Here is an 18,070-nt window from a genome sequence, read left to right on the forward strand (position 1 = left end):
AAATATGTAAAAATAAAAAAGAATCAAACTCCTCCAAGACCTTGAAATCCATGAATGCCATAACAGCAGCCTAGATGTGGAGAACTCCTAGCGAAGTTTTACTGGTCGGAAAAGTCACTACGTTTTCTCTATCCACCCAGGACTATAAGCATGCATGTGATACTTTTGAATGCCAATGTGCTTACAAGTAAAACATTGTCGAATTTTCCCTCAAGGACCTAATGTGTTACATTTGATCTAATGAAAGGATGAGGTCCCTAGAGGTCCTGACAATGATGATAATGCTATAAATACCAACATTACTATTTATTAAGATAAAATTATTCTAATAAAAATGTGACATACAACTAGCAACAGCAATACAGTATTTGGTAATAAATCGCATTTATATATATCACCATTAAAGCTGAACTTAAAACATAGCTTTTCCCTAGTGTATGGTTAATTTTATAATCATATGAAACAACCATTTTATTAATTGAATTTTTACATCAATTTAGTATCATAAGAAGTCAATATCATGCAATATTATTATTTAATGAATCGATTCAAAGCCCTTATCCATTTTATAGCACTTAAAGGCTTTAAAATTAAAACATTACTATCACGGAAATATTGTTATAAACATATTAGACTGAAAACATAAACACAGAATTAGCTAAGAATATTGTCCAATCACGACAAAGAAAATGTTTATGATAATCTCAGTGAATTTTTACTACAATACTGAGTCTACTGTAGCTAGTTTCATGTAGATAACTCTTTCACAATGTTGGCCTATGTATAATTTGATTCTTTCTAAAACTCTCTTTAAATAATTTAATAAAACATGATTCAGAATATTTTTGTAGACATTAATTTACGATGTAGCACTATGCTTCATTAGGCAATCAAAACATTGCGTCCTAGCCTTTATCTGAAAAAAACCTTCATTGAAAATCTATAGGCATAAGATGGATTTATCTGAAAATTAGAATAAGCATTTTGTATTGTAAAAAAAAAAATTCAAATTTTGAGGAGTTAAATCCAGTGTTGTTCATATTGGACTGAAATCAAATCTAATCAATCAAATCATTTGATGAATCAATCTATAAATCAATAAATTATTTAATCTATCAATTATTTAATCTATCATTTGCGCAATCAAATTAATTGATCAATCAACTAACAATAGTTGTGACAAGTCATCAGAGTTTATTGTTGATAAGTTAATATTGTACCCATTATTTTTTATATAATATTTATTTCTAACATTTTCAGTATCATATGGTTTTATGCTTTTCTAAAATTAAAAATAAAAACCTTTTCTACTATACACGGGGTTCCTTTTTCAAGAGAAAGTGTCAAAAACAACCCAAGAAATACATCATCATCAGGAAAATAACCACAATTATCTATACTGATCATCAGCTTTCTCATAAACATGCCAGTAAATGGGCATGAATTCCAATAAATTATAGCCAAAGCATGTCAATGAAGAGATGAATTTCCTAACGATTTCAATCTCTGATGATCATTGTCACTTTACTTTCAAGGACATGTTTCCAATTACTGTATATTTAAAAAGTAAAGTGCAGGATACAAATTCTTTACTTATTTGATTATTGTTCAGGGGGAACACAAGTGATTACTTTATTGATAGTGAAATGCGAATACACAAAATTAATTGACATATTGGTATTACTATTAATTTAAACATTGTATGGCTAAGTTTAAAAAATATAATTAATTGAATATTTTAGTCAATGCTTTTATACACTTAGGATTTAATTAAAACTTGTGGGAAAAAATACTTTCTTCACAAATAGACAAACATGTAAACAATCAAGTTCCTACACTTTACATAGATCCTTGACAAAGATTTTTAAAATGAAAAAGTGAAAATTAAATAAGCCAAATCGTAGTTTGAACTGCAGATGCCCGTATCGAAGGTGAATCAACATTAACCTACGTTGTGTGTATGTTTGTTTTGTCGATTAACCTCGATATGGGCATGCGCAGCTCAGACTAAGAAATGGCTTATTGTTTAGATTTGTTTCTTCTCATAAGTGCACATAAGGCTAAATTATTTTATCCTTTTCAATAAGATTTAAAGTTTTAATATAATTTTCAGGGTTTTACCAGATTTTAACATCAGACAGTCTCATTGGGATCAAATTAAAAAATAAGCCAGCATTTGTTAATTTTATGGGTTTATCCTGGTTCTCCATTCACTCTGGTTTTATTATTATTATAATAATAAATACGGCCACAAGCCCTGATGGTATTTCAAATAGAGTATTAAAGACATGAATCACAAAATTAATTTATGTATTTAACTTACTAAGACAACTTACTTTTATAACTTTTTAGAAAATGGAGTAATTCCTCCGGGGTGGTACCAGCAGGGGGAGGAGGTCCGGGTTCCTCGTCAGGGAGAGCTGGAGTGGAGGCATCACCCACCCCCCCCCCCGGGTGGGGGACCTCGGCTCCCCCTCACTGGTTGGGCAAATCTTGGCACCGCCCCTGAATTCCTCAAGTTTGAATAACACCTGTAGTCCATCATTTGCCAAAATCTAAAATCCAAGTGAGCCTTAAGCCGGGCATTCGGATTCTGTAACGGATGCAACGTTATGACGCACGTGCAACGAATCGTTTTTACTGGCGATCCATTTAGACTGCCACTGACAATCAGCATACAACGTCACGTCGTCTAGCGCTCTCAGAGAGTAGGGATAGATTCGTCGGCCATACGCGACGTTATATGCTAATTGTTGGTGGCAGTCTAAACGGATCGTCATTAAAAAATACGATCTGTTGCACGCATGTCATAGAGTTGTGCTGGTCGTACAACGGAGAGTGCCCAGCTTAATGACTTTCCTCCAATTGCTCTAATTAATCAAATGCCTTGAAATTGTATTGGATTTGAATAGCTCAGTGGTTAAGATGCTTGCTTTCTGACCCCAGGGTCCTGGGTTCAATTCCTGTCACAACAGGACTTTTTCTCACTACCTAAACCTACTCCCGTCTCTAAGCCTCATAAACAGACTTAGTTTTTAAAGCATCATTCTCATCCTGTAAGTGGCAAGTGAACTTCTTGTTGGATGTGAAGGAAATAAATTAAATTTTGAAAGGATCCTTGATAAGTTAAAATGTGTTCAAACCATGACCAGCATCAATTGGCATATAAGAAAAAAAAAAGTATAGATAATGCTCTTTTATATTCCCTCCACAATGTTAACAAAAAATTAGGACACCCTAGAAAACATTTTGAGTGCCTCATGTTCTTAAATCAAGCTTATCGATTTTAATATACCACCTACTGTAAGCTTGCTTTTTTTTAACAGATTGTCCTCAATGTGCAATCATAGCATCTCAGACACTAGGTTTTTAAGCCCTGAATATCCTCAGGGCTGTGCAATCTCACCTATATTTTTTTTTTCTTTTAATACAAGTGATTTTAATATTTTAATACTACTACTATAATGATGCCAAATATTTATATAGCGCAAATTTTAAATTGAATGATCAAAGGCACTGAGCGATATTTAAGTAGCAATTGCAATATGATTATAGTACTGCATGCAGATTAAACTGTGCGGTTTCTTTGTGATTGTGCGGTTTCTTTGTGATTGTGCTCAAGAATGTTTTATGGAAATAAACAGATTTGTTGATTGTGACCAAAATAACTTGTATTTAAACAAAAGCATGAAATAAGGAATTATTTTTGACTTTCGTAAATCTCCTTTAAATCATGACTCTATGATAATAAATAATCAAACCATTGGAAAAGTATCAGAACACAAATATCGAGGAACTACTGTATGATAAACAGAATACGAATATAAATTCACAATTTAATACTAGCTATTAAGAAAACTAAATTAATTTGTTGTTTTTTTTTACTACTTTTTAAAAAACTAAAAGAACTGAGAGTAAGCAATAAAATAACGAGTGATATTTTTAAAATTTTTTGTCACTTTTTTTTACTTGGTCTTACTCCTTATGGTGCACTGTATGTCCTTTTGCAATTTGAATATTTTGTCTTTTTTAAATGTTAAATGTTTTTAAATTTGAAAAACTGTACAACCAAAATTTCTTTACTTGTATACGAGGACAAATACAATTTTTTGTATCTTCTATTACTGTATTTTTCAATCTTTTTCATTTTATCTTTTGTATTTTGAGTAGTTCAATTTTAATTCAATTCCATTAAACACTTTTTGAATAGATTTTATTTTAACTCTAACTAATTTGTTACTTCGTTGTTTGTATGAGCTGCTTTTTTGTATGTGCTGCATGATTTTATATTTTATGGATTTTATGTATTTTATTGTATGTATATTGGAATGTTTTCTCTTAAGGGAGGTGAATAAACTGAATTGAATATTACAGAAAAGAGTTGGCAGATCATAGATATGGTTCAAGTAATATAATCCTTTTCTTTTGCTTTTAGATTCTTGTTTCAGCACATTAAAACCAACCTTTAATTACATACATAAAAAACATACATCACGTTAAAGTACACTTCGCCAGTAGGGAGTTGACCTGGTGGCAATTAGTGCAACTGACGATTAATGGCAAAGTACACAATATGGTAAAAAAATTTACCAATTAGGGAAAAAAACAATGTGTTACAAAAAAATAATCTGCAATTGGTCAGATATTACTAGGTAAGAAGGTAAATCATATAGGAACTATGGCTAGAATTGAATGAAAAATGTTTTTGAAAATCATATTGACAACCCACATTAGCCTACTTTACTTTAGCCTATATTTTTAAATGACAGTAAAATCAATTCATTGCGTACTGGCATAATAATTTTGATTTATGTAGCGTCTCACATTCAAGTAACCTTACGGCACTTAACCTGGTAACTGACAGTGCGAGTCTAAAATCGCTGATTAGACTCAATATACTGTTGAGTGTTAGTATTGTTAGTATTTTAAGCTTGGTTTTTTTGTTTTAAATGATATTATTGTTATCTCTTGACATTTAGGGCTTGCAAATGCCATACCCAGCATCGGTGACCAAAACAAGAAAACTGACTTTTTAATACCTGTATAATATATACATATTCTCCACATTATAACCTCTAAAAGGACTTACATTTACTGGAATCAACTTACTAATTGCAAAAGTGAGTAAAAGTATTAATACAGCTTCTCTGTACTAAAGTACACATTCTAATTACTCAGTTTAACATTTAGCGACAGTACACTAGTTTTTTTTTTTGGGATGGCGAGCCTCGTTTAATAAAACATGTTTATCCCTGCTGTATCTTTACGAAAGCAGTATTTGGTCAATCCTTTCCCTGTCATAGCTGGATCAGTCCAGCCATCAGAGCCAATCAACAGTACTTTCAACACAAATCCTTGACTCAGAAATGCCAGGATGGTCTCTAGCGGTGGAACGTTTTATCCTAGTTAAGTGTCATCCCTCAAAGAAGATTTCGAAACTGATAATTACAGCCCCTTCACCAGACCTCGAAGCTACCAGGATAGTGCCCAATGGGGATTTTTTTTTAAAACATTTTAGTATTATTATTTCAAGAATGAACCTGGAAAATTGGTTTCAAGTAATGTGTTTTTAAGTGTACTATGACAAAATTATAATTTAAAATTAAAAATATATAATGTTAAAATAATGTCTAAAAACCTGTCTCTTTCCTAAGGAGTATGTTTTATATTACATATTTTGTTCTGCTTCTTGTTTAATTGTTATTTATCACCATTTGAGTTTAATTTTTTATTTCTTGTGTTTTTCAACTTCGTAAGGCACTTTGGTCTTTGTGGAAAAACGCTTGATAAATAAATAAATAAATATGTAAATATATATACATATATATATATATATATATATGTCTAGATGTGTATAAGAGACAGTATATATATATATATATATATGAATAAAAATAAATAAATAAATAAATATTGATTGAATGCATAGAGCTCACCTTAACCTAACGCAGGCACCACATCTGGAACCTCCATACGCTCTTGTGACATGTTTCTTAGTCTGCGAAATTCGCATCAACTTCTTGGGGCGAGCTGCAACAACCTAATAAAAATAATAATAAAAAAAGAATATTTATATTAATTCAGATCTTTTTAAAATTACACTTAACATAAATTATTTTTTTTGAGAAAATCCAAAAAATTGGTAGGTCGTTAGAAAAATTTTTTTTTTTTTGTTGTTTTCTTTTTTTTTAACCATTAATGTGTTTATGCCTAAGAAGTAGAAAATACACAAAAATACAACAAAGACCATTTTTAAATCTCTATTGAAGAGCCTACCATCGGAAGAATATACCTATTCCAACCTTTCTTTTCTCATTAAATTTTTTTTCGATGTAGTAAAAAAAAAGTACTAAAATGCTGACTCTCAATTTCAAATTTTTTAGGTCGGTCGGGCGTGGCCAACACCCAACTCAATAATTTTTTTTTTATTTGGCCTTATTGGTGGTTACAAGTTGCTTGCCATTTAAGAATCATCTGTGTGAATCTTCCAAATAAAGATTTTTTTTTCTCATGACCTCCTAACCCTCATAATGAGAGTTAGTTTACAGAGCATCACATTAAAGTTATTTAGAAAAGCTGACCTTTTCAGCTGGAACAGTCACCATCAATAAAACACAAATAAAAACTGTTAATGAGATTTAAATATAGTGAATTGATTACATACTGTTAAATATCAGACGTGAAGTCTGATACTCCCTGATATTATTTGCTACTGAATACACTTAAATTCTACAAAATAAGAATAAGAGTGAAACACATCCATTGGGAGAATTTAGCTAATAAAAGATGATGATCCATTTAAAAAATGAATGTTATGAACACTATCTTAAATGGAATATTTGATAGAATATGAAGACTCAGCATATAATTTTGGACAAGAACTGGGTGAGGGTATGATAGGCCAGAGGCTACTCGTCCATTCTAATATTTAAAAAACAAATCACCTAGTTTATTACTACAAACATGTGTGACAGAAGTAATCTTCATACCGTATTTAATCTGAAATTACTTTTTTCTGAAATAGAAGCCATGGAAAAGACAGTTCTGAGTTTACACGCTTACACCAATTATTTGGTTTTGTTTCAGTATTTTTATTGAGTATGATACTCCAATACTTTATGCCACTCTGTCTATGGCAGTCCATAGGTACACCACTTGTAGATGGTGGTGTAGATGAACCTACAAGAACGTACAGAGTACTACAGTAAATTACTGATGTCACACCACCACCTAATATGACGACTCTTATAGGGAGCAGCTTAGCTGAAGCAGCTTAGCTCAGTCAGCAAATCTGGTGGTAGAAACTGTGTGTGCGCTGAACCGTGAAGATCTCTATTTCACCGGGTCAATTCCCAGTTCAATTTCCCGTTCAATTCCCATCGCTGCTCTCCTTGTGTTCCAGCTGGAGGGCTGAAATACAAGTTACGATAATGCACCGTCTTTTGGATGAGACATTTAAGCTGTTGGTCCTGTGTTTGATATGGCCCATGTACATGTTGAAGAACGCAGTACTCTCTTCGGAAAAGAGTAGGGGATTGTCAACTGGTGTACTGCCCAATTCATCACCAGAAGGATCACATTTCCTGGGTTATCCTCGGTGTGATTCACACAAAAATACTTATTTATGTTTTATGTTTATGTTTATTATTTATTATTTATGTTATTTATTTTTATTATGTTTTATGTTTATTTATGTTTAGATTTGGGAAAAGTATCCAACAAGGGATTCTGCCAAAGTGGATGACAGTAGGGTCTTGTACAAATCCTAGAGGAACTGAACATTCTTGGGCCATACTATGCTGTTCTATAATTTTCATTAAGAATTTATTTTTTTTTTACCCCAGTTTTCAAATGTATATTTTAATTTAATAACTTAGTAAACTCATTATTTCAGATAACGAATACATGGCCAATTTGTGTTTTATTTATTTTCTTAAAATCAAATAGTTTGGTTTTGATACATCAGTTGAAAAAGCTGTGAAAAATATGGCTTATATGTGCAGGCACTCAGCCTCAACAATGACCTCTTTGTAGGTAGATGCTCATCAATGAACTGATACAAATGAAATAAGTATAGTAGCACGTTTTTTACGCTAACGAAATGTATCGAAACACAAGCTTTCACTAGCTTCATCAGGTGAATCAGAATCAAACTTGTTCATTCAATGAAGTGACATCATGTGGCACAGTGATGAAAAATTATATATCCAAAATCATCATTCTAAATTTTTTAATGCCAGTCAAATTGCTAATAATTTACAGAGTATATGGCAACGAAAGAGCATGACTCTGGTTTAGATTTCATGCCATTTCTACATCAGCTTTAAGACTAGCGAAAAACATCACACTTTAAAAAAAAAAATCTGTGCATTGCTAAAGCTAGGCATGCATACGGTTTCAGCCAAGAACGTGCTGCAAAGCGTCTTATTGTTTCTGGAATTGTAAGGAGTTCACCGAAGGGTTACCATAATTAAGAATCAAGTTGCCATTAATAATTTGTTTAGTGGCTGGTTTGACTTTTAGACATTTTCTAAGACTAGTTGCTTTCATTGGATAAATTACAAGGGTATTCTGGTGACAAGTGGATTCCATTACAGGCTAAAGCAAACTAGGCAAGAGCTCCGTTTTCGAACGAGCCTCCCAAGATGGTTCATATCAAAGCCACGGCCGTATATCAGGGAATTCAATAAGTGTGGTTGACTGCTATCCACAAGTAATCAAAATATTAATAACAGTTCCCAATTTCCCTGCACCTTAATCATGTAAACGTAACTGTATCCTAACTTCGCTACGTAATAAAACCATGTTACTTAACATGCTACTAGCGACATCAGCAAAAACAAGCATATATCTTATGACTTGATTTATTTATCTTTTTCCTGCAGTGTTGTTTTTCACTTGCAATCATGTAATCAGTAAATTTTCCTTTGTACTGAACTTTCGCTGGTAGGGAGATAAAGGATAATAAACCTTACGCCCAGCAACCAGATTGACATTAATGATTGCATTTTATAACCATTATGCGTTAAATCATTGTTACTTCATCGCGAACTACGAATAGCCTATCAATCAGACGGATATATCAACCCCACGCTCTTGATCCCACACAGAAGATATTACCATAATTTATCGACCAAAGCAAACAAATAAACTAATGACATTTAAACGAACAGTGGTGAGTGGCAGGTGCTGCAGGGAGGCAACTGTCGTAATATAAGGCTAACCCCCAAAGGCTTTTTGTGATTTTGACATTAAGTTTAGGCAAATGTAACTATGATGTCTTAAATTTCAATTAGCTTTTCATTTCAAATTTCTATTAATATATCATTGTATCATATTAGATGTTCTATTTATATTTATTCTATATTAAATACTATTAATACTTCTGTAAATGATTGCAGTATTCCATGATCACATAGTTGATTCTCAGAACTGTTTTGTTGATGAGAATATTTTGATACCTGATTAGTTTGTTCTAACCATCTTCAGAAGAATTTACAATAATCAGGCTACTCAAAAGCAAGCATTAATTACAGGTTTAAAATTTGTTGTAAATTGTTGGTGTTATGATATAATTATCTTTTTTTTAATATTTTTAATTTTTGGTATGGTTTACTACACAATTTTTATAAAATAAATTTATAAATGTTTAAGATAAGAAAACCAGCACGCTCACTTTGAGTGTAAATGAACGATAAACGCTTTCGCACCGCAAGGTAAGGGCAGCCACTGGCGACCAACAGGCCTTTTTCGCTAAGCCCCGCCCCTTGGATTATTGTTGCCAAGGTCCTAAAATACAACCGCGTAAACAAACATACAATTCATTAAACCGTACGTTTGTGGGAACAACACATGTTCTAAGAGGACACCCACACGTTTCTGGCACTGTTCAGATTGGTCGGTTGTTAAATTGTCCTTTTTAAATACCTAGTACTACATAGCACAGCTTGTTGCATCTGGTTTCCACATGCAGAGGGCGATAGTTACATTATGGATACTATTTTTAGAACCAAGCAGAGCAAAGTGGAGCACTTTAAGGAAACGATGGTGATTTCTATGGTGTAACTAGGGGAGTGACGCATTTTCATATTGAACTGTGCTCTTTCCTTTCTATACTCCTTGCTTAAAGTTGTCACTGTATAACGATTGGTTTTAAGATACATTTGGCATGTTATAAGACTGCAGAAAATAAAATATGGGCAATTTCGGGGTGCCAGTACAGAAAGTCCGCTCTTAATGGAATTTCAATTATGACTTCTCAAGACCTCCATCCTATTCAGCGTTAATTAGCTTACATTGCAACTCCTATTCATTTTTATTGTTACTTATAATATTATTTAATATTTCTATTTCATTTTTTTATTATTTACAATTTAAAATTAATGAAGTAAACTCTTATGATCCAAGGATTGTCATTTGTGCTATCATAATAATAATAGATGGATTTATATAGTGGAAAAAAAACGAGGCCTACATGTGCTAGGGACTAGATGTTGCACTTTTCAATAACTTTCTCCTCCCCTGAGGGTCACTTCATGTCCTCTGCAGTCAGTAAACCGACGCACTTTCATCTGTCCACGACAGGGACTGAGTGAACCAGTACACCGGGGTAACCCCATACTTATCTCGAAAGGTGTACTGAGTTCTTTGAAGTGCACATGAACATTTACATACACTGGGCCTACTTCCTTATCCGAGAAGAATTGTTCACAATCAGAACTATAGGAGCGAGCCTACGTTAGCCTGTGCCAATATTGTTGGCTATGATCACTGTGCCCCTGCTTAACCAAGAGACAATAATTCCTAGTATAATTCACTTCAACAGTAGTTTATTGCTACCTATGCTGACTTACAGAAGTAGCAATTGAGCAATTTTTTTTCAATTTCTTTGAAAAACAGTTTTTTCCTATCAATCTAAAAATAAGCCACCACTTTCTCTTTCTTTCTACCCACAAGCTTGTTGTGTAACATTCATCATCAGTCTTTTAAATGCTAAACCTGAAGGGAGTTAGAATACAAGTTCGTATTTTTAGAAATAAAAGAATTAAAAAAAAAACAATACATATTAAAACTTTCAATCACACACACCAAAAAAAAAAAATCACAATATTTTGTGAATAGTGGAGACAGAGCTTAAGCCAGTCATAAAATGTAAGACAAACAGTTAATTTTTGAGACCTTGCTTTAAACTTTAAGTCATACAGACAAAAAATTTGTTTGACCAGACACATATGAAGCCAAGCTTACGATGTCGAACCTTGTTTGTTACACAATCATGGAGTCCGACAGAGTTTTGGCAGTGCATGTCAGACTTACAGTAATTAATTTCTTATAAAGCAAATTCAGAAAATCTTTCAGGAATGTATATCATCATACCTTGAAAATCACTTTGTAATTTTCCTCTAAAGCTCAATTAGATGCTACATTTTAATCGCTACTGTGACTCGAAAAACTAATAAAAAAGAATGACGCACATTAAAATCTCCTATAAGACCTTGAAAACACGAGCAAAAATCTTGAAAAATCACGCCAACATTTGATGAATGTGTCTGAGTAATCTGTTATCTTGGTTCATGGTATTTAAATATTTGTAAGATCACGAAGGTGATTAAATTTGCACTATGCAAGCTCAACATCATTATTATTATACTTAGTAAAAAAACTTAATAAAATGGATGCGAATGCTTTATGAATGCAAACAAACATGTGATAAATGTATGCTAAAAAATACATGCTAAACGCTAATCTTGATGAATGCATGCAAATACTTTCTTAATGCATGTAAACATGTGACGAATGAATGCCAAAAAATACATGCCAAACACTAATCTTGATGAATGCATGCAAATACTTGATGAATGCATGCAAATACATGATGAATGCATGCAAATACTTGATGAATGCTTACTAAAGCCTTGTTTCCTTAAAATCAATTTACTGTCGCTGCAGTGTTTTCAGTGCAACTGTTGTACTGCGTACCAGCCCCCAACGTAATCGGGAAAGCTTTCCAATTCGACCGACCAATCAGCATCGCCGAAAGCTGACGGCGATAGCATGTAGCGCTTGTATGGAAACCAAGCTTAGTGTAAGAGCGCATACAAACACTCCATTAGTATGGGAAATAGAACAATAGACATTAGTTTAAACGTGTGCTTTAACAAAAACAAGTATTCCAATCAAATCAAATCCAATCTGGTCATTTATAAAGCGCCTTTCTTTACAGATAAGAAGCGCTGAATATTAAAGTATTTCTTTACAGATAAGAAGCGCTGAATATTAAAGTATTAAATGGATCAGGGCGTAATACCTTTTTACTTCACAAAATACTTTTTCCCAATCACTCTCACAACATTAAGATTATATTTTACCTTACTATACTAAAAGTATTGCTTTTTTTTTAAATGATATACAGTAGTAATAAACATCATCAAACCACTGATAACTGTGTTTCAATAAAAATTGTATGTATAAAAGTTCTACAGAAATTTAGAGAAAACATTTCTGAATATATAAATACAAAACTTCTATATAGGAAAGTAAACATGTGCCTTATTCACTCTTGCAATTTATAAAATTTATATTTTCATCAACAAAATGACTTATTTATATGTACACTTAAATTTTTTTTGAAAATATATTTTCATTTTTAAATAAAAATGCAACTTATTTTTGATCAAATATTATTAAATTGGATATCACTCAGCAGGTAATAGAATAAAACCCCATTTTTTAAAATTATTCTGTATAACAATTTGCAATCAGTAAAAAAGAATTTTTGCAAGTATTCTTCTACTTTGCTTGATTGTTCCAATTGAAATAGACTTTTTTTTCTCTGCATTTTTATCTTCCTCACATTCAGTTAATGACCTTTTGAAAACCATTGTCAACAACACTCGAATGAAGAAAAGGCAAAATATAAATCACAAAGAAGCAGAAGTACAGTACAATATATATATATTAATGCCTGGATATAAAATCTTGTAAATCTGTTGATTTTGATCACGTTTCAAATCTGTACTTATAGATTTGAGAGACCTATAAATTATCTAGTCTCACCTTATTTTGTTCAGTTAGCTTTACATAATGTTTTCTAATATTTCACAAGTTAATATCTTTTTAATGTTCAAAACTTAAAATAGATCTTATTCGTAATTTTCTGTCAAGGGAGGTCAATAAATTCTGAATTATGAATTTTAGTTTAAGCTAGCACAAGCATAAACACTAATTTAAACGATTATGTATTGTTTCATTTATTTGATCTTTAATTACCCGCTGTTATTTATTGAACACGATGCATCACATACAAAAACAGCAATGTCAATTTCCCTTATGCAATTCAATGCCACTTAGTTGGAGTAAAATTAATAATTTTTTAGATAAACATACAGTTAAGTAAACTACTTGGTTGTATTACTTTGCTATTTTGTATAATTTGATGTAATCTCTTTTGGTAAGTAATTTGGTAATTGTGAATGATATTTTTTGTATCCTGGGATACATCAAATAAACATGAGACCTTGCAGGGTAAAATAAACATGATGCATTTGTTAAATTAGTTTAGGGTTTTTGTAAGTATTTGCATATTAAAATACTCATAACGGGAAAACTTTGTACCCTAAAGGCTCTGAAACTAAAGGAAGGATTACAACAACAATTTGTTAAAATAGACCGACCATTATAAAGAGCAAGCTTTGGATATTTCTTTTATTAAGTTGAAATTTAAAAAATTAGATGATTTATATGACCAACCCTTTGCATTCAACTAATACACTTTATTTAACCTGATGTAGCATACTTGGTCGGTGGACAAAACAAAGTGAGTGACTTATTCACTAATAATTATATTGGAGCTTAAGGCAAGACTTTTTTTTATACATTATTTAGCGAACTTGCTGCCTGCCAATAATGATGATTTAAAATAAAGTTAATATTTTATTTTTGGCCAATTAGCGCACTCCCTACCACAAAAAAATTGAAATTTTAGAAATTTAAATCTAAAAGAATAATATATTTCTTCCGAATTGTATAAACTGAAAGCATAACCAGCCCATTACTACACTGTTTACATTCACTAATAAAATATGTTTTTATTTTTCTCTCCATCTGGTTGTTTTTGGCAAAACCATTTGCTAAATAAGAAAACTAATTTTTTTTTTTCCCGCCCTCCTCTGACAATCTAGTCTCGTCTAGCATAGGGCAAATAAAAAAAAATGTTTAGCATCACTTTTCCACCTCCTGATATTTCCTCAAAAATGAGGTGTGAACTGCCCAGTTTTGCCTACTTGGCTATGTTTAATTTAATTTCATTATTTATTTGGTCCAATATACAAAAGTGGGAAGACCAGGGCCAACCAAAGTGAACTGAATCACTGTAGCAGTGCTGGTTGACCCATGCTTTCTTTTGATCTTTTCAACCCACTATTAATTCACCTCTTCCTCAGACCGATATGTACCACTCCACTAAAATTTATGATGATCCACTCACTAGTGTTTGTATAATCCTACTAACAAACAGGGAGACAGAGAGACTGAGAGATAGCAGTGAATACGCCTTAGCGGAGGTAATAAATAGACAAATTTAATTAACTTACACCAGGGAGTTTGCACCTGCAGTCTCCACACCTGACAGGGGATGCCCTTTTCTTCTGGTACAGGTATGTCAGTTTGCCACCTGTTGATAAAATGCACTTGATTAAATGTCAACTTGGAAATAACAAATGTATTCATCAAAAAAGGCACTGACAAATCTTTCTATATGGTGATTGTAACACTATGTGGAATTGCTGTGCAGGGTCAAGGGAATGCTCTAGACATAAAATTTACAATTATATTAGGTTCACATCGACAAAATTCATTTAGAATATATATATTTAAAAAAATATATTGCCAGGTGCAAAACTCAATATCCTTATATAAATATTTAATTTGTCAATATTTTGTCCAAATTGGAGAAAAAAACATGAGTGACAAAAATTTATGTATAATTCACAAGTACACCTCACTTGGTATTAATTTTTTGTTTTTGTAAAACTTAATACTTTCAACATTTAACATGGCATTTTGAATCTGCTAACAACAATAGCCTATGAATCACACTAGCTGACAACTACTTCAAAACAATGCAGTATATCATTGAGGGAAGTTCTCTTCAGAAATCCCAACCACTTCTCTTCAAAGTTTGAACCATAAATTAAAGTTAAATTCATTATTGTAGTGAAAAAGGGGGCTATCAGGTATTACTATTAACAGCGCATTTATTTCAGGTAAACAATCTGTCCATGAATTTTTATTTGGTCACTTTTAATTTGCTGCATAATTACACAAGCTTGAGGAACAAATTGTTATGTTTAAATTTGATTATGTTGTGAATAAATTATTGAATTGTACTGTAAAACAATGTAATTAAATACCATGAATTTTAGTCTTTAGATCAACTTTACTTAAATTTATTCTAATAAACATTCCAGTTTTACAATGAAGAAATATCTTATATGAAATATCAATAAAATTCAAGAAAAATAGCCACTTCTTAAACATAGAGACTATGTCCATATATGAGAATATGACATGATAGAGGGCAGCATACATGAATTCAGATCTTTCAAACATAAGCTCTATCCACACTAAATACAGTAGTTTTATGTGACAAATATAAATGTGATATGCCCATATATGGATCTAATGACATCACTATGTCCATATATGATAATATGACATGATAGAGGGCAGCAAACATGAATTCAGATCTTTGAAACATAAGCTCTATCACACACTATCTACAGTAGTTTTATGTGACAAATATAAATGTGATATGCCCATATATGGATCTGATATGACATAATCATGTCCATATATGGGAATGATATGGCATTACCATGCATGGGCAAATCATACATGTGTCCCATAAATCTTAAAGTGTGGACAGAGCACTAAATTGTTGAAACTACAGCTTACCTGGTGTCTTTGAACTTGAGATGTCAATCAGAAACAATGCAAGAAAAAAGGAAGAGAAAAAATGGATACAAGTTGAATGAATTAAATAAAATTTTGCTTACTTACAATTGACAAGTTTTATGCTTCACTAGATAAACATTAGGACTGCCTATCAATCTTGTTTTTTGCAAATTTCAATTCTACCACAGTACGTTGCGTGAATGACAAGAAAAAAATATTACATTCTATCATATCAAATATCATATCGTATCATATTACTTTTTTTTAATATGATTCTCATCCAAGAGGGAGTTGAATAACTGTATGTGGTGAGCAATAAACTTGAACAGTGATAACATTTGCAAGTTATAACTTTCAATTATAAAAAAAGAAAAACAAAACAAAAAATTGACGTTTAATGAAATTTTAATGTCTTTTTTGTTTATTTAAGCAATCCTTTTATTTAATTATTGTGTTATTATCTTGTTTTGTATTTATTGTCTATATTACCATTGTAGATAATTATTGTTGATGCGGATAATTGCCCTTGATGGCATTTGTAACTAAGAAAATTAACTGAATTGAAAAAAATTAAAATTGAATTATTTAGTACAGACATTAAAATATCTTTTTTCCCCTTTTTTTTTGTTTAAGCAATAATTTAATTTTAAATACAACTTGATTGGTCCTTTAAAATCCTTTTATTTAATTATTGTGTTATTATCTTGTTTTGTATTTATTGTCTATATTTACCATTATAGATAATTATTGTTGATGAGGATAATTGCCCTTGATGGCATTTGTAGCTAAAAAATTAAACTGAATTGAAGAAATTGAATTGAATTTGAAAATTAAATTATTTAGTACGGTATAAAAGATAAATAGATAAATACAACGGTAGCACAAAGATAAAATTGTCAGTATTAAAAATAAAAAATTGCACATTAAAATACTATTTAATAATTACAAAAAAATTACAATTACACTAAAGCAGTTAATTTACTACATAAGGTCTATAGAATTACTGTATTTAATTAACTCTGTAAGAATAACATATCATACTACTAAAATATGTTAACGAGCCTCATTTTGATTAACTAGATATATTTCTTATGGATACCTTTTCTAAAATTGCAGTGGCTATTGTTACACCAGTCTTAAATGAATTCCTAATTCTAATTGAATGTTATTATATGTATGCAATGGATTAGAACAATAACATCCAATCGAAATTATAATTAATTTAGGAGTAGTGCAACTATAGCCAAACTGCCTTTATATATAGTAATGTTGCAGGTTCTCTTCTACTTCGTTTGGTTTATTACAAATGAAATAGATTGGTTTTTCTCTGCATTTTTATCTTCCTTTCTTTTAGCTGATGATCTTTTTGAAGACAAGATCAACAGCGCTCGATTAAAGAAAGGGTAAAAATGTGTTCTTGTAGTTAATAAATTATTACTTTTATCAAGTATTTAGTAGTTATGCAGGTAATAATATACATAACATAACATTAAATGTAACAACTGACATATAAAAAGTGATAGAAATTGATTAAATTACCATACAATACCTTCTAATGAGGGGTTTCTTTTTTTAAATGCAACATATAAAAGTTTAGCTATTTTGACCTGTGCATGTTCATTAGTTTAACAAGTCATAAAACTTATATACTGTGGGATTTCTCCAATAATATTTACTCAACAAAGATTCCCTATGCGTCTATGCGTAAATCATTTGCCCAATTCAAACTGAATATTTAAGTAAAGATATCGCGTGGTAATTGTTTGGATCTGTGAGTGGGCCTTTTTTGTGTATTTGAACTATAATGCCCCTTTTCCACACATCAGGGACTAGCCCAGATCTGAAAATTGCATTGAAGATGTTCATTATTACTGGGACAAATAAAGTTTTAGGCCTAGCAGCAGTTAGCCTACGGAATCCCAAGGCCTATTAAAATAAATATTGAACAAACAAATCTTTTATGTAAAATTTAGTGTCTGTTATGGCCTTTGTCAAAGATTTGGCTCGCACTAATGCAGTTTTTGAAATCTGTAGGCCTAAGAAGCCTACACAGTAGGTCTTGACCTAGCCAGGCCTATCGCCTAGGTTAGGCCTACATGTAGGCCTAGTAAAAAAT

General features: G+C 31.6%; 1 protein-coding gene across 1 annotated transcript in view; it reads right to left on the reverse strand.

The window, feature by feature from the left end:
• Positions 1 to 18,070, reverse strand: part of LOC117111312 (60S ribosomal protein L34-like) — a 38,973-nt gene that overhangs the window by 17,609 nt on the left and 3,294 nt on the right. Inside the window, exons 3-5 of the mRNA XM_033254238.1 lie at positions 15,955 to 15,968; positions 14,592 to 14,671; positions 5,937 to 6,040 (exon numbers count right to left, since the gene is read on the reverse strand). Of these exons, the coding sequence (XP_033110129.1) occupies positions 5,937 to 6,040; positions 14,592 to 14,671; positions 15,955 to 15,968 (198 nt within the window). The remainder of the gene's footprint in view (positions 1 to 5,936; positions 6,041 to 14,591; positions 14,672 to 15,954; positions 15,969 to 18,070) is intronic.

The sequence above is a fragment of the Anneissia japonica genome, unplaced genomic scaffold (genome assembly GCF_011630105.1).
Source record: "Anneissia japonica isolate Jap-2015-1 unplaced genomic scaffold, ASM1163010v1 scaffold3309_len207512_cov194, whole genome shotgun sequence".
Classification (NCBI taxonomy): domain Eukaryota; kingdom Metazoa; phylum Echinodermata; class Crinoidea; order Comatulida; family Comatulidae; genus Anneissia; species Anneissia japonica.